The sequence below is a fragment of the Nannospalax galili genome, unplaced genomic scaffold (genome assembly GCF_000622305.1).
Source record: "Nannospalax galili isolate Female #2095 unplaced genomic scaffold, S.galili_v1.0 scaffold389, whole genome shotgun sequence".
Lineage (NCBI taxonomy): Eukaryota > Metazoa > Chordata > Mammalia > Rodentia > Spalacidae > Nannospalax > Nannospalax galili.
Window position 1 is genome coordinate 591,740 of NW_008360310.1, and position 22,426 is coordinate 614,165.

Here is a 22,426-nt window from a genome sequence, read left to right on the forward strand (position 1 = left end):
TTTTTGAGACAGGGTCTCCCTGTAGCCCCAGCTGTCCTGGAACTCACTATGTAGACCAGGCTGGCCTTGAACTCACAGAGATCCGCCTGCCTCTGCCTCCCAAGTGCTGGGATTAAAGGCGTGCGTCACCACGCCCGGCCCAGCATGTGTTACTTTTACAATCAGGAAAGGAGGCAAAGTTTTTAAGGCAGTTGCGCAGTCCACCAATGAAATTCTAAGCTCTGAGCGAGAGAGCCTGAGGTGCGCCTGCTCCTAGCGCTTCTCCCTGGATCTCTCTTCCTACCCAGGGCGGTCGGACTGGCTTCTGGATAGTTACCCGATCCCGGTGGCCAGAGCGGGCGACCCGCTCCGCGCAGCTCTCGCCCGAGGTGGAAAGTCAGGGGACGAGCCAAGGTTTCTCTTGTCCTAGACTGGGCTGCGCAGGACGCTGGGAGCCCTGCTCCAGCCTCGAGCCATTGCGGCCACCGCCCAGCCCGCAGCTACGCGGTCTAGTGCAAAGTGCCGTGTCATTGGAAAAGCCGGAGGCCGGGGCACTGAATTAGAGCTCCATGCATCCCCGGTAGGGCTGCGGAGGTGGGACATGAACAGAAGCCCCTATTCTCGCCTCGCCCTCTGACCAGCGGGGTGAAGCAGTCGGGGGCGGGGGTGAGTCTAGCCCTCCGGGGCCGCCTGGGTTGGGGCTGTCCACTCAGAGCCGCACCTGTGAGCCGGCGACCAGCGATCTGAGCAGCAGTTCCTGGTGAGAGTTCCCGCGGGCCGCGCCTTGGTCCTCCAGCGCCTGCTTCGCGATGCTGCGGGTCTTCATCCTCTATGCTGAGAACGTCCACACCCCGGACACCGACATCAGTGATGCCTACTGCTCCGCGGTGTTTGCAGGTAGGAGCGGCCTGGATGGGGTTCGAGGACACACCGCTGGGGACCAGGCAGGGTGGGGGCAAAGAGAGCCTGGAAGCCAGAAACATGATTGCCTAGGTCTACTTGACTGACATTGAATATTGGAAAGATACGAATCCAAGCAGAGGGGAGACTCAGAGGGAAACAGCCTTTGAGATGGCCTGTAAGCTGAGCCCAGGGTGGCATTGAGCTAGGCCAAAGACGACAGGACCAATATCTTTCTTCTCTTCTGGATCCCTTAAAAGATCTCCCTCCACCCTCTGCTGTGCAACCCAATCTCCCCGGAAGAGCTGGTTCTGGGCCTATTTATAACCCAACTCTTCCCTGGGCCTGGCTGTATCTTAGGCTTTGCTCACTATTAGTGGCAGAGCAGGCAGGCCAGCCGCCACTGTAACATAAGCACAACCATGTCTCCAGATCCTGGTTTCTTTTGGGAACAGGATGGTGGAAATGTAGCCGCTGGGCTCAGCTGTTATCAGCACCAACCTTTAGGACTTTCCTCTCCTCACTCTCATTAGACTGGTGGCCATTGGGCTCATATTTAGGCTTCTTCAGACTGGGGTCCCATTGTGGTAGGCAGCCTGCTCTTCTCCAGTCCCAGGACTCCCCACAGGAAGACCAGGTTATACCTGGGCTTTTCTTCCAGGTAATGAAGGTTGGCTAGTCCTGTCTACTTTCTCAGAATCTACAGGGCCAGACCAGGACTGGGGTCTTTATGACTGATCTTCCAGCTTGGAGCCATAGTGGGGGTCAGGACTAGAGAGCAAGAATTTGAAACTGTCTCACCCCTACTGTTTTCCCTGTTCAGCCTCCCTTCCCTGCCTGTCCCTTTCTCCCTACATCCCTGGCCCTGGAGATCAGAGCATCAGCCGGTCCCTGGCCAATCAGTGGACATTTCCTTTCCATGGCACCAGCTCTGGAGTACATCTGTTGCCAGTCACCCATATGCATGTGTGTTCCAGGATATTGTGCACACCCTGGAGTACATGGGACATCTCTCAGCACACAGGCTGGATGCCAGTACCATACACAGATATGCTACATTGAGAAAGAGCACCCAGAACTGGGTGTGGAATTCAAATTATCTTTGTTGGACTAGGTCAGAGAACCATGAAGAGTTGCTGAATGGATGAATGGCTTGGAAAGCAGCCTACACTAAGAGGAAGGGACCAAAGAGCTTAGGGAGTATTCCAAATGTTCCCCCCGCCCCCAGCATGCTTTGCCTGTCTCCACCAGCTTCCCACAGTGGTCTCTGGAAATGAACCTTGTCAAGGTGTTTCTAGCAGGGAGGACAGCGCATCTGCCTACGTGGGGTGGGGTGGGGGCTTCCGTGGTTCCTTTCTGCATCAGGCCTTGGAGAGGGCAAGTGTTTTCTAGCTGTCTGGCTATGGGCTCTGGGCTCCATGTGAGGAGCACCATTGATGCTGTGACTACCCTCTTTCTCCTCCCTGACTGAGGGAAAGGAAAATACTACCCCAAGAGAGCACACAGGCTCTCTGGGTGTAGAAGGCCTGAACAAATTTTCTGAAGGCACACCCCAGAACTCTGAGACTGTGCAGACTCTGCTCTCAGGGGGTTTGTCTTCCCTGGTGTTCACTCAGGGGCCCAGATTTTTTTCTTCCTTCCCTGGCTGCCTCCCTTCCCTATAGAGTTCAATGCATTCTTTTAGTCTTGCCCACCCCACCCCCATGGCAGACTCTGAACTCCAGCAGGAGAAAGGCTGGGATGAATTATGAACGGAAGCATCTTCTAACCCATAGGAAGTGCTGCTGGTGGCCTCAGTCCTGTCCTTAATAAACCCAGGGGCCTGTCTGGAGCCTTTCCTCAACCTTACTTTGGAGATGGGGGAGAGGATGACTTCCATAGTACTGCTCTTTGCTGCTACCTGGTTCCTCCGAGAGTGCTCCCCTTTCCTGGAGCCCAGAGCTCACTGTAGAGAAAGGAAATGTATTGTCTGTACCCATCCTGGGCTTCTGAACACAGGAAAGACTGGCTGGAGCTCAGAGCCCAGAGCGTCACCTCAGGCAGTGGGTAATGCAGTCCTTCCCTTCCCACAGTCTCTGGCCACCTTCCACCTCCTGCATTAGCCAGGCTCCTAACCCATGGCTAAATTTGGCTGCCTTGCATATTCAAGCCTGCTTACCCTCCTCCTCTGGCAGGGCGAGATTAGTGAATGATTACACTGGAGGCTGTGGCTTGGGATATATGGACAAATGCAAAATGCCCTTCTGGGAAGCCCATTTTTCTCCCCAGCTGGTCTGAATGGTCTATTCCATCCCAGAGACATGATCATAATATCGTCACAGCTCCTCTGTAGGAGGCTAAATTCATTTCATACTCAGTCACCTCTGAGGGGTGAAAGGGCAAGAGTATTATCCATTTTAGGGATGAAGATTTGGCCCAGAGAAGTGTAGGGACCTGGCCAAGGTTACAGAGTGGTCACATGCCATCCCTTCCACCCCACCCAGAGGCCCATAAATAAGAAAGGGCTCTGGAATGCATGCCATGTGCCACCCACACCAGCCAGGCTGAATGCCTAGTGTACAGCTGAGTCAAGGAGGGGGAACACAGGGCTGTGAGGAGCACAGTATAGTACAAATGACTCAAAGGTGGAGGAGCCTGACTCTTAAATATGACTTCATCATAAGGAAAGGGAATGGACATTGGCTAAGCACAAGCAACGGGCCATTTTCAGATGCTGTTTCTTTAAAAAGCCTATGAACAGATCCAAGCTTATTGTATCTGACATGCTTCTGCAACTTTCCAGTTAAAGTTGATCACAGGCATTCATATGTATTGACTTAAGCCTCATGTAATTCTCCTAGCAAACATGTAATAGTGACTCTCATCACCTCACTTTACAGATATGGAAACTGAGGCATAAAGAGGTAAGTGACCTGCCTAAGGTTGGCTTTGGTAAGGACTGGAATTGGGGTTTAAGCCCAGGCAGCTCTACAGTCACCTACGTCATCTTTATTTGGTTTAGTATCTGCCTCTGGCTTTGTCTCTCATGCATCAGAGACAAAAGGAGGAGGGGGAAGGACTGAACTCAAGCCCTGGTCTCCATCTGCATGCTGAATTGTCACACCCACCATGGAACACATGTAGTTCTTACTCCTCATTCACCCAGGCACAGACATCCTCAGTTCTTGCTGTGTGGCCTTGAGGACACCTTCTCATCTCAATAGGCCTCTGTCCTGCCTCACCCTTTGTGTGACTGATGGGTCAGTCAGACACCAGTTGGTCTCAAGTTGCCCAGCCCTTGTGCCAGGCCAGCTTACAGGGACTTCACATGCCTAGGGGGAAGCTTAGGATCTGATAAGCCAAGTCCAGGGTGATGGGTTATGTGGCTCTAAGGTGACAGTCTTTTGTTGGGTGTAGCAGGTACTTTGAGGTCTCTGGGAAGAGGGTAGTGCTGTCACTATGGGCCCTTGTATGAAATGAAAGATGGGAAGAGGGCTGAGGAGTGCAAACAGCTGACAACCTTGGATACAACCCAGTGCCATAAAACAAGAGGGAGAAAAGGAAACTAAAAGGGAAGAATACTGATTTAAAAAAAAATTATTTATTATTATTTTTATTTTATGTGTATGCGTGTATTGCCTGCATGTAGGTAAGTGCACCTGTGTCGTGCAGTGCCTGCGGAGGACAGAAGAGGCTGTTGGATCCCCTGGAACTGAAGTTACAGACGGTTGTTAGCTGCCATGTGGGTGCTGGGATTTGAACCTGGGTCTTCTGCAAGAACAGCCAGTGTTCTTAACTGCTGAGCCATCTCTCCAGCCCCGAATACTAATTTTTATACCTAAATTGCTTAAATTTTGAACTTGGCATTGCAGCTCTGCCACTTTTCAGCTTTGGCCAAGTCACTTAACTACTGTGTCTCAGTTTCCTCCTCTGCAGAGTATTGATAATAACGGAACCTGTTTTGGAGGAATGATTCTGAACTTTGAACTTTATGTTAGTACATATATAGTACTTTCAATGGTGCCTGGCCCTCAATATGTACCAGCTATAGGGTTGGGGATGCAGCTCCGTTAGTAGAGTGCTTGCCTAGCATGCATGAAGTCCTGAGTTCTATCCCTAGTACCACATAAAGCCAGGTATGGTGATGTTTGCCTGTGATCCCAGCACTTGGAGGAAGAGGAACATCAGAAGCTCAAGGTCATCTTCAGCTACATAATGAGTTATACGCCAGCCTGGGATACAGGAAACTATCTCAACAAACAAAAACCAGTACATGTTAACCATAATTATTATACATAATTATCTATTTTTGTGATTACTACTTGAATTGTCATGTATTGTACATGCATCAAGGTATCGCCACACACACATAAGAAGGCTTTCAGTATCTTCTTTTTATCCAATCAGTTCTGTCATCATTTTTCCATCCACTGCCCTCCCAAGCTGGGTACAGTCAGCTGGGTGGCTGGTATCTGTTCTATCTACCTGCAGTGACCCTTGTCTCCTCTCTTTGCCAGTCTTACATCAGCCCTTGTGAGCTGAGGCACTGTTTTCCTGCCCCATGGCAGGCTCTGACCTCACAATATTCCTGCTCTCTTGGGATACACATTCCTGCGGAGACCCTACCAGAGCCCATGACTTTCTCAGTCCCTCCCTCAAGCTCTTTCATTCTCATTGCCTGTCTGCTGGTCTCCATTTTATTTGTTCCTTAGAAGAAGTGCTAGCTGGGAGAGTGCTGACACTTGTCATGTCCTTCCCCTGCAGGGAATTGTGCTGGAGGTAGCACCTTTGCAAAGTGTCATCCTCCTGTTTTCACAGAAGCAGAAGCAGAATCTGCAAAATCTGCCCTTAGGAGAAAAAGGTGGCTGGCCAGAAGCCTGCATCATTTCCACCATGGGCAGGTTATTCCTGGAGGTCACACAATTGTGACTGTATCTAGACTCAGGACTGCATGTGTGTTTACACCCTCAGGCACATGAAGGTGTGCTGGCTGGATGGTGGCCATCCAGAGATGTGAGGGCATTTGGTGGTGGGGGGGCGGGATGCATAGGTGCATCCATACTTCTGGAAGACTTGGAGATTAGTAAATGTGTCCTGAAGGAATCCTGTAAATGCAGGCAGAGCATCTCTCACAAGAAGGGCATCACTGAGCAGAAGTCAAGGTCTGTGCCTTCAGGTGCCTGAAAAGGTCTTAGAGAAAAAAAAGTCCAAGATGGTCTGAGAATGTGGTAAGATAAAGTGACTGAGCAAGGTTCAGTCTTTGTCCATGGTCAAGGAGGTTGGGCCACCAAGAGCTGACAGAGAACTGGGGGCCACAAACTCATGTGCCTTGGGAGCCTGGCAGTTGGTGTGACTTAGATTATTAGGCCATAGGGAAAGTGACATGTGCTCATTGGATAAGTGGGGTCAGTATACCCCAAATCCCCTAACTCCCTGTACACAGACAGGTGTCAGATATGTGTTAATCAAAGATCTGCAGATTTGCCAGATTCTCTGATTTTTTTCAAGGGAAGCTGTAAGTGGAGAGTGATATGGGAAATCTCCCCATGCCTAACTAGGCACAGTTTTACTTGGACGATCTTATTGGTCCAAGACAACACATTTGTAGGCTGGGACCCAGGGGACACCAGTGATAGTCTGATGCACATGCTTAGTCCTGAAGAACATAGGCCAGTGTCCTCTCCCTTGGACATACCCATCAGCACTGGTGAGTGGTGACATCACTGAGGTGAAGGGAGACCTTTTCTCTCCTCTCTTACCTGTCAGCCCAGAAACATGAACTCTAAGCAAAAACTGGGCTTGAAATGCAAACAGCTTCCAATTGATTATATTCTCTCTAGACTCCAGCTTGAAACTAAGCTGACCTTCTCACCTTCCTACTTGGCCAGGTGGTCTGGGATGGCAACAGACTGCCCTCTCTGCAGCCTCAGTTCCACACACACCCAGCTATTTGTGATGGAGCCCTAATGCCCCATGATACTAACCATGGTAATCATTGAGATTTCGGTGTCCTGATTTGTAAACTCCTGATCCATCAGACTGTCCGAGATCCTCCTGCCTATTGCTCTGCTTTCCTCAGGGAGTGCCTCTGATAGTGTGGTCTGTGATGGCACACCACCATAATTCATGTTCCAGCCAGAGGGCAAAGGGTACTAGGGAAGCACATCCTTTCTCTTTAAGGACATACTAGGCAGTTATATACACCTTTCCTCTTCATGTCTCATTGGTCTCACAGCCACATCTAGCTGCAATGGAGACTGGGAAGTGTAGTTTCTATTTGGGTGGTCAAGTGCCAGTCAAAACTATGAAAAATGTCAACAGAAGAGGGGAGAACATATATAAAGGGTGGGAGACAGGTTATGGTCTCAGTCCCACTCTCCATTACAGATTCATTCTCTCTCTCTCTCTCTCTCTCTCTCTCTCTCTCTCTCTCTCGGGTGTTAGATTTGTGCTCAGTGCTCTCTCTCCTTCCCCGATTCATTCTCTCTCTCTCTCTCTCTCTCTCTCTCTCTCTCTCTCTCTCTCTCCCTCCCTCCCTCCCCTCTCCCCTCTCTCCTCTCTCCTCTCTCCTCTCTCCTCTCTCCTTGTGTGTTTATGCACAGTGCACAGAATTCACAAGCCTCAGAGATTCCTGCTTTCCACTACTGGGATTACTAATGTGCTCTACCATACTTAACTTTTTTACATGGGTTCTTGGGGTGGCACTCAGGTCCTTATGCTTGCACAGCAGACACTTTACCAACTGAGCCATCTCCCTAGCCCCATTACATCTTCATTCTTGAGACAAATCCCTTTGAGCGGAAGCCCCATCGAATTCCTAGTCCTCAGTCTGAAGTCTAGAAGTGAACAGCTATTTGTGTAGGGAAAGCTCTGGGCAGTGAACAGCAGGAAGACAAGAAAGTTGGAGGTTGGGGTGGAAGAGGCCTCAGGATATGTCTAAAGTGCAGGTCACTGGCTGTTGCTTTTCTGGTTTGTGGAAAAGGTGTGTGGAGCCCCTCTTTTTTGGGCACAAGCCAGGAGTCTGCTGAAGACTCTTTGAATATTCTCTAAAAATATACCCCCTGCAGAGTTCCTGTGCTGACTTGACAGACTGGAGTAGGGACTGGGGTAGGGTATAGTGTGATGGTAGTGTGTGTACTCGTGCATATGTGGGATGGGGGGGTAGGGATGGCAAAGCTAGGAATTTTAATAAAAGCTCAGAATATCTGAAGTCCCCCTCCAGGGGGCAGTGATATCCTGTCTGAGAAGCATTAAAGCCACATGGAAGTCCACTATGTCAACCTCAGGCCAGCCCTGAACTACACGCTGGGGCACTGGGCCAGCCCTGGTCTCTGACAGTGAACACGAGATCTTTCAGATAGGCCTTCAACACTATTGCCATGAGCATTGAGGAGATCCTTTCCCATGTGGTCACTTGCCAGAGCTGCCCAACCTAGACAGCAAAGTCAGGGGATGCTTCCCTGAGGACTGAATTTTGAACTGAGGCCCCAAGAGTGAATGGAGGTGACCTTGCAGAGGAAAAGGAAAGCAGCTGTGGGCAGATCTTTGAGTTGAAAGGGACTTTAGTATGTTCTAGAAACTGAGAATTCTCTGGAACTGGAGCTCTGGGGTCAAGGACCTGAGTGGCCTTAACCACTGGGCCAAGGAAAAGAATGTAGGCTTCATCGCAAGAGAATAGGAGACTCTCAGGGATCTCCAGTAGGACAGTGACCCGACCATGTTTGTTTGAAGATTGTGTGGCTACAGTGTATATAATGGACTGTGTGTGGCTTTCATGACTGTGAGTGACATGGCCAGTTAAGAGACACTGGAAGTCACCAGGAAAGAGAGGATGACAGTAGAACTTTGAGGCAGCCAGAGTCTGTGGGCACCTGAGTAGTACCAACATTATAGGTATTGGCTCAAATAAACTTAATGACAAATAGTCATAAATAAATTGGTTCTGTGCCTGGCAAGCCAGAGACAGAATGAGTTCCCCACAAGCAATGAGGAGTAGCTGAAGAGGGTGTGGGGTCAAAATTAAGACTGTCACCTGGGGGTGGGGGAGAGATGGCTCAGCAGTTGAGAGCATTTGTTGCTCTTGCAAAGGACTCAGCTCCATTCCCATCAGGCACAAAGCAGTTTACAACCCCTGTAACTCCAGTTCTAGGGGACCCGATGCCCTCTTCTGACCTCCAAGGGCACTGCAAGCATGTGGTGCACTTGCATTCATGCAGGTAGAACATTCAGTACATAATAAAAATATAGCCTATCATGTTTGCTGATAGGATGATACAGTAGTCAGGGAGAACTTGGTGATGAGAGGGATGGGATTAAGTGTCCCACTGGTTTAGTTCACTGATAAGAATGGGAAAGAAAGCAAAGCACCTGGGCATGGGTGACGGGGAGGAGCTTGGGAAACTAACATGCTTTCTGCTCAGCACTAGGAAACAATCTGTCACTGAGGATGGAGGTTTGGGAGAGAGAAGAGCTAGCTTTAAAATAGCTGTCCATCCAGGCACATGCCTTTAATCTCAGCACTGTGAGATTGAGGCCAGCCTGGTTTACAGTTCTGGGTCAGCCTGGGCTATAGGAAGACCCTGTCTTGAACAAAATAACAAAAACAAAAACAAAAACAAAACAAAACCCACAGATAAAATAGCTGTTTAGGGGGCAGTGAAATGGCTCGGTGGGTAAAGGCACTTGTCCCCAAACCTGACAATTTTAGTTCCATTCCTGGAACCCACACAGAAGGAGAGAAGTGATTTGGTAAATTGTCTTCTGACCACACACATGCACATAGAAAGGAAATAAATGCAATAAAGCATGTTAATAGCTGTCTAGACGGGGAGGAGGAGAAGACTTGAGAATTACAGTCTGCTGGTTGGTTTCTAAGGGATCACTTGTGTTGATGGTGTACCCTCTCAAGACACTGCTCAGGGTAGGTGTGCTATTCTCCAACACATTCACTGGTTAGGGTGCTGGTGTGTGGAGAGTGCAGAGTGGGATTTACCCTTGAGAAAATGGTGTATTCCTCAAAATAAGAGTGGGAGTTAAAGTCTGTGTACTAATGACTAGATAAGTAACTTAGGCTAAGTCAGAAGGCTGCTTAGGGAAGACCTGGAGGTGGGAATTGACCTTTCCTCAGCCACCTATAGCAGTGTTGGAAAACGGAGAAGCCAAAACCCCGTCGGCAAGAAGTTAAGCTGTTAAGGAACCAGAAAGCATGCAGAAACCTGCTAAGGACTCGGACTACTTAAGGTTCATGATTTAAGCAACGGTGGGGATTGAGGGGTGCAGAAACTGTTTGGGTGGGGGAACTGCAGGTGATGGGACCCCCAACCCCACAGGTTGGGCCCCTGTGCTCCAGGAAACGCGATAGGATTTAAACGCAGAACTGGGCAACCCTAGTATGCCACAGAGAGAGCTCAGAGGCGAGTTCTCAGGCCTGGAGTCCCGGATCGGGCGTGCACTGCTCCTTAAGCGGCCGCTGTGGGGACCCGGGGCTGACTCAGTGGTTACCCTTGTCAGCCACCCCATCCCAGGCCGCCGCGGGAACCCTTGCATTGAAGCACCCGAGCTGCAACGTGAGTGCGCCCCACCCTTGCCCCTCCCCGGTAGTCCTGCGGAGGGCGGACCTCGGCCGGCGGGAGGGAAGGATCCGCCCCGTGGGTGTCCGGTGTCCTGGCGGCGGCCTCGCACCCTTGGTTGGCCACTTCGCCAAGGCGCTGCGGAGGCGACAGTGCGGGTGCCCCAGATCAGAGCGCTGGCTTGGCAGTGGCCGCGCACCACTCCCCCTCGCTCCCTCCTTGCGGGCTCTGGGGATATTGAGCCATGCTGTGCTGCCTGCTGGCCAGGGCCAGTAACCTCCCTGGTGTGAAGAAGGACCGGCGGTGTGACCCTGTCGCCAGCCTGATTTTCAGAGGTGAGAGCCTCAGGGCTGAGGCACCATCCGACTCTCCGCAGGGGGTTGTGGGCTCTATGGCTCCAGCCGGGGTACTCACCCCCGCTCAGTCCATAAATCCCACCCTGGGATTGACAGCCAGGAGACCCGAGCACAGTAAATGCCACAGGGCTGAGGAAAATTGGAAGTACCTTGTTAGGTCAAGGGTTATTACTTTCCTAAGACTGTACCCAGAAGGGAGCAAGGCCGACACTTTCCAGGTAGGGCTCACCAGCTGCTTGGAAGATCAGCACACAAGGTAGAGGTGGATTAGGCCACTTCCCTGGCTTGTGAGCATGTGAACAGTGCTTTGAAAGTTGTGTCCCGTTCCATCCATCCATCTATCCATCCATTCATCCGTCCATCATCTATCCATCATCCATCCATCCATCCATCCATCCATCCATCTATCCATCCATTCATCCGTCCATCATCTATCCATCATCCATCCATCCATCCATCCATCCATCCATCCATCCATCCATCCATCCATGGATCTTGACTGAAAACTGGTGGTATTGAACCACCAGGTCTCAACCAGGAGGAAGAGAAATGAACAGTATGAATATGGCTTTGACCCAGGAAGTTTGAGGGGTATCCAGGATGCTTTCCAAACTCAAAGAGCTAAGCCTCTATAGGTGGTGCTTAGAATACAAAGATCTCTGTTTTGAGACTGCAAAAGAATTTTACCCTCCTCTGCCTGCCAGGGCCCTTCACCCTGGCTTCAGGCAGATTCCCAAGGGAGGGGAGGGGGTTGTCTCAGGAGGGGAAAGGGAAGAGGAAGGACTTGTCAAAATTGAGAGAAGGAACAATAGCTGTGAGTCAGGACCCTAGTTCTGTAGAGAAAGATAAATAAGAAGAGGAGAGAGGGCTTCCTCTTCCCAGGAGCTGTAAGCTGTGGCTCTGTGGAACTGAAAAGGATGGTCAAAAGTAGAGGAGCTGGTGGCAGGGCTTTTCACCAAGGCTTACAGCAGTGGGGACCCCAGGGGCCCACTGATTCTGACCCAAGTTTTCCATCCAATTCCTAAATACCCTCAAATAATAGTGAGGTGAATGACACAACTGAGCACAGGAGTCCTAGTCTTTGTTCTTGGTTATGAGTGACTTAATACGTCTATTCTTCCTTTGAAAAGGATGAGCTCAAACACTTTAGACAATGCGGCCATTCGCATTGATTAATGACTTGTCAGGGTAACTTCAAGGCAGAGTCCCTCCTCCTCTGTCTGCTAGGTACTACCTAGGCCTTCATTGTATGGAAATTATTGGGGCAGGGCTGGGGTATAGCTCAGTGGTAGAGCATTTCTCTCTCTCCTCTCTCTCTTCTTGGTGTGTGTGCATGCATGTGTGTGTGCACATGTGTGGAGGCCAGAGGATAACATTGGTTGTTGTTCCTCAGGCGCCATTCTACCTTTTTATTCTTGTTTTTTGTTTTTTTTTGTTTTTTGTTTTTTGAGCCAGGGTCTCACTATGTAGCCCTGGCTGGCAAGGAGCTCACTATGTAGACTAGGCTGGCTTTGAACTCACAGAGATCTGCTTGCCTCTGCCCCCCCAGAGCTGCCTGGCTTCATTTTGTTTTTTGTGTCATGGTCTCTCATTGACCTGGAACTTGCCAGGTAGGCTAGGCGGGCTGGCCAGCAGGCTACCCCCTCCCCCACAATCTGTCTGTCTCTGCCACCCCTTGGTGCCGAGATTACAAGCACATGCCACCACACCTGTTATTATTTATTTATTTACATCAGATGCTGGTTCTGCTTGCAAGGCAAGCACTTTACCAACTGAGGTATCACCCTTGTAGTAGAATATTTTTCTAACATGCATGAAGCCTTGGGTTTCTTCTCTAGCAAAAAAAAAACAAAAAAAAAAAACAACAAACGCAATGGTAAAGAAAAACAAAACATAAAATTAGAAAAAAACTTCCTGCACTGGGGGTAGGCACTGCTCTTGAGTCAGACAAGTGACTAGAATTGTTGATGCCCCCCTTACCTGTCGTCCTCCCCAAATCTCTGCACTCCCATCCTTCAAAGGGCCTTGTTCTTTACTTGCTTGGATAAGCTAGTCAAACAATTGAACTTTGACAGTATGTAACATCTCCAGTAGAGACTCAGCAGAGCTGTCCATATCGACAGCTTCTCCAGGAAGGTGCCCAGGAATCCCCTGGCTGACAGTGGTTTCCTGTCTGACTGCAACAGCACCTTGTCAGGTCTTCAAACACAGTCTCCTGAGCCCCGTTTTTAGGTGCCAGGACTCCTGAGAGCAGCCAGCTCTCTTGATAATTCACCAGAATGTTTACTGCTAAACAGTTTGTAAGTTTTTCTATCTGGCCTTTAGCCAGCCTCAGATGTGCCTAGGAGCCTCCTCAATCTGGCCATCGTCCTTTTACTTCATGGTGCCCGAGAATCAGCCCGCACAACGTTTTGCAAAACAGAGATAGGGTCCCATCCGATAGTTTCTGTGGGATGACCTCAGAATCAGCCTCTAACTTTATCTGATGCAGGTCATTTTGGAAATGCTGTCCACAGGTGAAATGAGTTTGCTCACCTGGGCATTCTTCAGAGTCTGGGGTTGAGTTAATCTTAACTGTTAGAATAAGATCCAGGGGTTGGAGAGATGGCTCGGTGGTTAAGAACACGGATGTTTTTGCAGATAGACCTGGGTTCGATTCCCAGCACCCACATGGCAGCTAACAACTGTCTGTAACTCCAGTTCCGGGGGATCTGACAGCCTCTTCTGCCCTCCTCGGGCATTGCACAGCATGGGTGCACTTACATACATGCAGGCATAGCACTCATACACATAAAATAAAAACAATAAATAAAATATTTTTAAAAAATAATCAAATCCAGAATTTACAAAGCACCCGGGCTTTGGGAAATCTACCCTGCTGCATGCCAGAATGGTGGGGAAAATTTTAACAATTGCCAGGCTCTCTGTCCTCTCCTCTAGAGAGTTAGATATTTCTGGGTTGGGTCCAGCATGATGTTTCTGACCAGGCTCCCAGAGTTTTGAGGCACTGTCAGGGTTGACAAGCACTGAGCCCAACCCCCTTGAGGCACATAGTGACAGTGGCTTGCTTGTAGAGAAGCCAGCCTGTACCAAAGACTGTGCTTGGTTCCAACACACAGAGATGTGCAGGCCTGGGCTGGTCTCGCTCTTCCTGCAGTTGTTCCTCGGGCATTCCAACTTCAGATGTAATTTCAGGACTTGCCTCCTAAAATAGATGCTGAGCTCCAGGAGGCTGAACTCTGAGAGTAGTTTGGCTTCCCTGTCTGAGGACCCCAGGGTACAGCCTGCTAACTAATGCAGTCAGGTCTTTGTTCTTGTATATACCAATTAATACTTAACCAAAAATACTGTAACTGTGCCCACAGAGACCTTTTTGACCATCATTTGTGGTAAAGAGCAGTTTCAGTTTCTTTTTCTATAGTATCTCTTCTGTCCTGACCATTTTCCATTCTGTAATGCGATTATATTCCTTTATTCTTGTGCTTTATTCATTAAACAAATATGTATTGAGCACATACTATGTGCCCAGTGCTGCTCTAGGTGCTGGGGATGCCTCTCAGGACAAAGCCTGCTGTGTCCCCCGCCTGGTGCATTCCTGCGCTGTTTCCCAGTTGCTCAGTCAGGAACTCAGGAATACTTGATCCCCTGTCTCTGTCCCTCCCATGTTCATTTGTCCTCACTCCTCCCATGACTCTCCAGTCTCTCCTCCCGCCTCCCCTCTGTCTGCAAGGCAGGAGCCTGGGGGTCTTATAGGACCATCTGTCCACAGGGAACTGTTCTTCTTCAGTTGTCAGTGAAGACTGACTGTAGGGCCACTGGCCTTTCTGAGCTTAGCTTTTCAAACAACAGAAGTAGTTTAATACACTGAAAATAGCTTTTCTTTTTCTTTTATTTATTTATTAATTTTTATTTTATGTGTATGAGTGTATTGCCTGCATGTAAGTGCACTCCTGCCATGCAATGCCTGAAGAGGCCAGAAGAGGGCATCAAATTCCCTTGGAACTGGAGTTATGGACGGTTGTTAGCTGCCATGTCGGTGCTGGGAATGGAACCTGGGTCCTCTGCAAGAACAGCCAGTGCTCTTAACTGCTGGGCCATCTTTCCAGCCCTTGTTTTCTTTTTAAAAACATGATATGGGGACTGGAGAGATGGCCCAGCAGTTAAGAGCACTGGCTGCTTTTGCAGAGAACCCAGTTTCCATTCCCAGCACCCACATGACAGCTAACAACTGTCCATAACTCCAGTTACAGGAGATCTGATACCCTCTTCTGACCTCTGAGGGCATTGCACGGCTCGGGTGCACTTATATACACACAGGCAATACACTCATACACATAAAATAAAAAAAACCAAAATATTAAAAAATAAAAACATGATATATATATATTCATTGTAAAAAAATAGAAACATGATATATATATTCATTGTAAAAAAATAGCTGGGTGTGGTGGCAAACACCTTTAATCTCAACACTCAGGAGGAGGAGGCAGACAAGTCTCTGTGAGTATGAGGCTAGAATGATACCTACATAGTAAGTTCCAGGTCAGTCAGGCCTCATAGTCAGATCTTGTCTAAAAAGGAAGACACTCCAAATCCTGTCACTAGAACAAATTCATTAATAATATGTCACGCTTCCTCCAAGACCCTTTTTCTTTACATTTTAACACATAAATAGGTAAAATAAAAATTATAGTTGACACACAGTGGCTCTCGCATGAGAATGATTTAGTTCTTTGGGGAACCTTGGGCAAAGTCAGGGGACAGTCTGAGTTGACATCCCTGGAGGAGCAAGTGGCTGCTGAATGCAGTGCAGGGAGGTCAGCAATGTTTTTCAAGAGCCCGGGGTACACAGAGGTCACAGCCCTAAATACTAACAGTGTGCCCCAAATAGTAACCTAAACAGAAAACCTGCATTCATGAATACACAGTGATGGGAGACCCTGTCATATCACCTGGGCTAAGGCACAGTGCCTGGGCAGCCTTGCCAGTCACCAGAATTCTCCTGGCCCTTACTTTCTTCTCCAGAGAACACCCACCACAGAATGTTTGCGTATTTGAATTTTTCTTCAAAAATAAACCAAGGGTGTTTTCTATGTCAGTATGCATTCTTCTACATAACCTTTTAACTTGTCTATAGAGTGTTTTATTAAATGAATGCACAATAATTACTTCACTCAATAACCTATTGGTGAGGATTTAAGTTATATCACTTTTTTTCCCCCTTACGATAGAGCCCAGGCTGGCCTTGAACTCAGGAATCCTTCTGCCTGAGCCTTCAAATTGCTGGAATTGCAGCCATGTTTGACCATACCTGGATCTATACCACATTTCATTTATATTTGAAAATATATTTATATTATTTATAATATATTAATATTTATATTCAATACTTATACTCTTGCTGTGGGGACTATCCTGATGGCTAAATCTTCACCTGCATGTCTAACTACTTTGGGAGAGTTTTGAAGCAGCGTTGTGGCCAGTGTTGTGGATGATTTTGAGGCTTTGCTGAATCTCCCACTTGCCCTTTTGAAAGCCTATACCATCTCTACCTCCTATCAGTAGAGCTTGAAGACTTATTTTCTCAAGATCATGTAAATCTTTGACAGTCTCTTAAGGCTCAAAAAGTAGTTGTTGGGCTAGAGACAGGGCTCAGGTGGTGTAGTGCTTGCCCAATTTGTAGGATACCCTAAGTTTCATGCCAGCGCTGCACAAAACCAGGAGTGGTAGTGCACACCTGTAATCCCAGCCCTTGGGTGATAAGAGGCAGGAGGATCAGAAATTCAAGGTCAATCTTGGCTACATACGGAGTTCAAGACCAACCTAGGCTACATGAGATCTTTGAAAAAAATAGAAACATTCATGATATTTCAAGATTAACTGTTACCAGATGTTTCTTACTGAATTACTTTTTAATCTGCAAATTTGGAGAGTAGGTAGTATTTTTTTTTCTATAAGTACTCTTTTAAAAAGTTATCTATTTATAGGATGAGGGCCAGCACTAGACTGAGAACTATTTGAGACTGATTGCTGCTGGGGGAGGGAGATATGACTTACATATGACCACTGGATGGGCTGACTAGACTCCAGGGGATGCATTTACACTGAAGGACATTTGGGCACAAACACCTGAATGAGTAGGACTTAGCATGTATGGCAGAGTGCATAGGATTCAGTGGGGGAATGGGAGGAGGCATGGTTGGGGGAAGGGGTTCTGGATTTGAGTGGGAAGTGTTGTATGAAATTTTAAAAGCTCAATAAAAAGTTATCTATTTATTTGTATGTGTGTGCACATATGTATGTGTGTGTATGTATGTGTGTGGGTGCATGGCATGGATGTGGAGATCAGAGGACAACTTTCAAGAGTCACTTCTTTCCTAGCATGTGGGTCCCAGAGGTCCATCTTGGGTCCTCAGACTTGGTTAAAGCATCTTTACCATTTGAGCCATCTTACCAGCCCCAGCAAGTACTCTTTACATGTTAACAATAGTAACATTTTTTCATGGGTGTTTCCAATATCTTCCTTATTTAAATTTTTGTTGTTGTTTTGATTTTGATTCAGAAAAATAGGTGTGGTGGTGCATACCTGTGAAACCGGCACTGGGGAGGTAGAGGCAGGAAGACATGGAGTTCGAGGCCAGCGTCCACATAATAAGTTTAAGGCTAGCCTGAGCTGTGTGAAACTGTCTCAAAACAGCAACACCAAAAAAATTTTGTGTAAGAATATGTCGTCCAGTTCCAGTTGGATTTCTGAGTTTCAAGAGCACCCTTATCCATGGCAGGCAGAGTATCCTTCACCCACTGCCCTTCATGAAATATGGGGGTGAGGAGCTTGAAAATGGGAAGGGCAGTGTTCTGTTGGTGAGGAGTGACAGTCACTTAGGCTTTGGGGTGCATAGGCTTGAGTTCACAGATGGGAGGCAGGGTCTGAGTGCCAAGAACACAGCTGCCTCTCAGCAGAGCCCAGCCTTGCTTTTTTCTCTTCAGTTGTCAGTGGTCTGCTGATACTTGAATTCCTGTTGTTTCTTTGGCTTGTAGTTCTCCAACAGGAGTGAGGGTGAAGAGAGCACCCTGCATGGAACATTATTTGTAGGAGGAGAGTCTCCTGTGGGCTCTGAAGCCCTGTAGCTTCTGAGTACAAGCCTTGCCACCTGGTACCCAGAGAGAAACAGCTGTGATCTGCCTCTCTGTTAGTTACTTGTGTTGCTGCAACAAGAGACCTGACAAAAACAACTTAAGGAAGGAAATTTTGGCTCACAGTTTGAAGGCACGGTCCATCGTGGTGGGCAGTCACAGCAGCAGGAGCTTGAGGCAGCTGGTCATAGTGAGTCTCCAGTCAGGAAGTAGAGATTTGAATGGGGGCACTCTGCTCGCTTTCTCCTTTTCATTAGCCTAGTGGTTATGGTGGGTCTTCCTACCTCAATTAACCTAATCTAGAAAATCCCACAGAGACATGCTCTGAAATTTATGTCCAGGGATCCAATTTAGATCCTGTCAGGTTGACAGTCAATATAAACTCTCATAACCTCCCTGTCCCAAACACTTGTCTTCCCCGCTGCCTCTGCTTCTCTCTAGGTGGGGTCCCCACAGCCAGGTATTCTCTCAGTTAGAACCTTGGAGAATGACATTCTCTATCTACCCCTTGCCCTCCCTGCTCTGGCACTGGCCATTCAATTCCAGGCTCACTATCTGTGTTCTCCCTATCATCACCAAGGAGTTTAAAACAATTGTGGTAAAATACATTTATCGTTTACTTTTAAGAACGGAGTCTAGCTATGTAGGCCAAAATGTTTCTCCCTCCCTACAGAGTTTCTTAGTCAAAAAGCACTCACTCCCAATCTCCTTCCCTCACACTGAAATTACCTCTGCCTCCATGATCATGACTGCCCTAGGCACCTACACCCAGAATCAGAATCATGACTGGCTGGGCCATCCAGGCTGCAGATGGAAATGCGGTCTTCTCTCCAGTTCTCATGAATGCTGGCACCAATCCACAGGACATCTGTGGAGAGGGCCGAGCCACTATCTAGCAGAAGCTCTGGTTTTTGGAGTCTGTTACATGAAAAGCTGCATCTCTCAAGGCCAGAATTGATGACCAGGCACAGGACAGGGCTGCATTCATGCTGAGGATGGAACTACCTATATTTTAAAAAATATTTTATTATTTTTATGTGTATAAGTGTTTTACCTGCACATATGTAAGTACAGCATGTGCATTCATGGCCCTACAAAAGCCAGAAGAGGGTGTCTGATTCCCTGGAACTAGAGTTACTAATGGCTGTTAGCTGCCATGTGGGTGCTGAGAATGGAACCTAGGTCCTCTGGACAAACAGCAAGTGTTCTTAACTGCAGAGCCATCTCTCCAGCCCCCTATTTTTCCTTCTTTCTTTTCCTTCCTTCCTTCCTTCCTTCCTTCCTTCCTTCCTTCCTTCCTTCCTTCCTTCCTTCCTTCCTTCCTTCCTTCCTTCCTTCCTTCCTTCCTTCCTTCCTTCCTTCCTTCCTTCCTTCCTTCCTTCCTTCCTTCCTTCCTTCCTTCCTTCCTTCCTTCCTTCCTTCCTTCCTTCCTTCCTTCCTTCCTTCCTTCCTTTCTTCTTCTTCTTCTTCTTCTTCTTCTTTTCTCTCTCTCTCTCTCTCTCTCTCTCTCTCTCTCTCTCTCTCTGAGATTTATTTCACTATGTAGCCTTGGCTGGCCTGGAACTTACTGTTTAGACCAGGCTGGCCTCAGACTCACAGAGATCTATCTGCCTGCTTCTGCCTCCCAAGTGCTGGGATTAAAGATGTGTGCCACCATGCCCAGCTTTTTTGTTTATTTTATGTGTGTAAATATTTTCTGTTTGCATGGATGTGAATATACCATGTGTGTGCAATGCCTGCAGAGGCCAGAAGAAGGCATCTGCTCCCCTGGAACTGGAGCTATGGATGGTTGCTGGCTGCCATGTGGGTGCTGGGAATCAAATCCAGGTCCTCTGCAAGAGCAGGCAGTACTCTTAACCACTGAGCCATCTCTCCAGCTCTAGGACTGTATTTTTAATGGTTTTCTGATTAGCAAATATGCCTTCCCTATCTTTGGAGTCTGTAAGTCACTTGATGAGTTGGGCTAATGTTTCCTTCATTTTGTAAAAAAATTACTCGTATGTATATCACCCCCCCACCATGTGTGTGCTAGAGGTTTTTTGTCAGGGCTTGGTTCCCTGGAATATGGAGTTCACTGATTCTGTCAGCAAGCCCCAGGGAATCCTGTCTCTGCTTTACCAGCACTGGGATTGCAAGCATGTGCCACCATGCCTGGCTTTTTACATGGATGCTAGGATTCAAACCCAGGTCCTCATGCTTGTGCAGCAGTAAGTACTTCATGACTGAGCCATCTCCCCAGCCTCACAGTTTCCTTTCTTGTTTGGTCCTCTTTGGGGTGCCATCAGTGTCTCCTCCCTAGTGTCACCCTAAGAGCCCCAGAGCTGGCTCTCCTAACCAAGACTTCATGAAATCCCACCAAAGACCTTCATTGTCCTCATCTTCAGGGAAGACAGGAAATGGAAATGCTGAGGACACTTAGCCCAGGGCTGCCAAGCATATTGCCTAATTATGTTGCGGTGAGCATCAGGAAATGAGTTTCTGAGTGGACCACTCAAGAGAGGCTGCAGATAGAATTTTCCGTGTTACTCCTGGAGGCCACAGGAAGCTGATCTATGATAGGGGAAGGGAAGTAGACACTTAGCTTTCATCTCCCACTCTGTCAAAACCCTGCAGTAGACATGACTTGTCAGTGTGCTGCTGGAAGCTGAGGCTTAGAAGGTAATGACTGTGTGGGTGTGCGCACATGCATGCCACATGTGTGTGAATGTCAGAGGACAACCTCTGGTGCACTTGCCTTCCACCTTGATTGAGATGGGGTCTGTCTTCTTGGTCTCTGCTATATATACCAGCTAGCTGGCCTAAGAACTTCTGGCAATTCCCCTGTCTCTGCCTCCCATCTTCTCCTGGCAGTGGTGGACTGGGATTACAAATATGACTGCATCTAACTTTTTATATGTGGGTGCTGGAGATCTGAACCCAGGTTGTCAGGCTTGTGTGACTAGTGCTGTACCCACTGAGCCATCTCCCTAGTCCCAAGTGGCCAATATTGAATGACTCCAAAGTGAGTCCAATGCTCTCGAGAGCCGCAGCTACATAACCCAAAGAAGATACAGAGTGGTCTAGCCAGGCCAGGCCCATGTTGGCACCGAGAAGATAATTGGTGCCCTTTCCAAAATGTCTCTGGCCTTGTGGTATCTCTTTCTACCTCCATCCACTAACACAGGGCCAGGCCAGTAAGGAAGTCTATGGTGTCCCTGAGAACAGCGAGGAAGTGAACTCGCAGTAGCTTCAGAAAGAAAAGGATCCATGTGTTCAACTGGGGTACCTTGATATGAACCAAGTGGCTAATGTAACAGAAGCATGGAGTCTGTCTTTGCTAAAAAAATCACAGCCTAGCCGGAAGACTACCCGCTGAGTTCATGTGTAATTTCAGACTATTCACAATTACCTGAAGTTTGTTAAAATACACTCTGTAGGGACTGGAGAGATGGCTCAGCAGTAAAGAGCACCTACTGCCCTTCCAGAGGACCCAAGTTCGAATGCCAGCACCCACATCAGGTGACTCACAACTGCCTGTAACTCCAGCACAGAACGCATGTGTACAAATCTACACACATACAGATAATTTAAAAAAATAATAAAAATATTTAAAACACTCCCTCTTACTTCCAATTACATATCTGGCTGGATATTCTTTACAGAAAGCAATCAAAACAAAGTGTCAAGAGATGAGTAAATGCAGGAGCAGACATGAACATCCAGCCAGACATTGCAGAGATTTGCAAAGATGTGAAAGAGTGACACTTCTAGTTTTCCTTTGTTTTGGAAGTAATTCTTCATAGAAATAGTCTGCTTATGCCATGTATTGAACTTTTTTATCATTTAAACATTTATTTTTTATTTTTAAAAAAACTGTGTGTGTGTGTGTGTGTGTGTGTGTGCGTGCGCGTGTGTGCATGTTGCCCAAAGTGGGCATCAGATCCCATAGAGCTGGAGTTATAGGTAAATGTGGACTACCCAATGTGGGTGATGGGACTGGGATTCTCTACAAGAACAGTACACACTCTTAAACTCTGAGCATTCTGTCCAGCCTATTATCATTATTTTAAATTGATTACCTTTTGCTTTGTTTTGAGAAAGGGGCTCACGTAGCCCAGGCTAGCCTTGAACTCCTGATCTTCCTGCCTCAGCCTTTTGAGTGCTGGGATGACAGGCATGTACCACCATGCCCAGCTAAATTGGGACAAGGTCTTTCCTGTAGTCCCAGCTGGCCTGGAACTTTTTGTGTAGACCAGGGTAATCTCACAGAGATCCTTTTACCTCTGCTTCCTGAGTACTGAAACTAAAGATATATATATATATGTTTTTTTCCAAAGTATTTTTTGTGCATTTCATTCAGAACATTTTAATCATCTTTATACTCCTTTCCTCATCTATCCCCCTACAGACCCCCCACCAGATTTCATGCCTTCTGTCACATATGTTAAGGCCTATGGAGTGTAGCCTGTTGTCCCTCAGTGCAAGCTCATCCATTGGAGTCTAGTCAGCCTATCTAGAGTCTCTCCCTTA

At 47.8% G+C, this 22,426-nt stretch overlaps 1 protein-coding gene across 16 annotated transcripts in view; it reads left to right on the forward strand.

Annotated features, from left to right (window-relative positions):
- Positions 1-222: 222 nt before the first annotated feature.
- Positions 223-22,426, forward strand: part of Dysf (dysferlin) — a 216,495-nt gene continuing 194,291 nt past the window's right edge. For 5 of the 16 annotated variants that reach the window (XM_029559432.1, XM_017796022.2, XM_017796024.2 and 2 more), the window contains exon 1: positions 10,557-10,762. In XM_029559432.1, the coding sequence (XP_029415292.1) occupies positions 10,672-10,762 (91 nt within the window). In that variant the 5' untranslated portion in view covers positions 10,557-10,671. Of the gene's footprint in view, positions 877-10,556; positions 10,763-22,426 lie in introns of those variants that run through there. The other 11 variants (XM_029559433.1, XM_008824703.2, XM_008824706.2 and 8 more) reach the window with 4 other exon arrangements.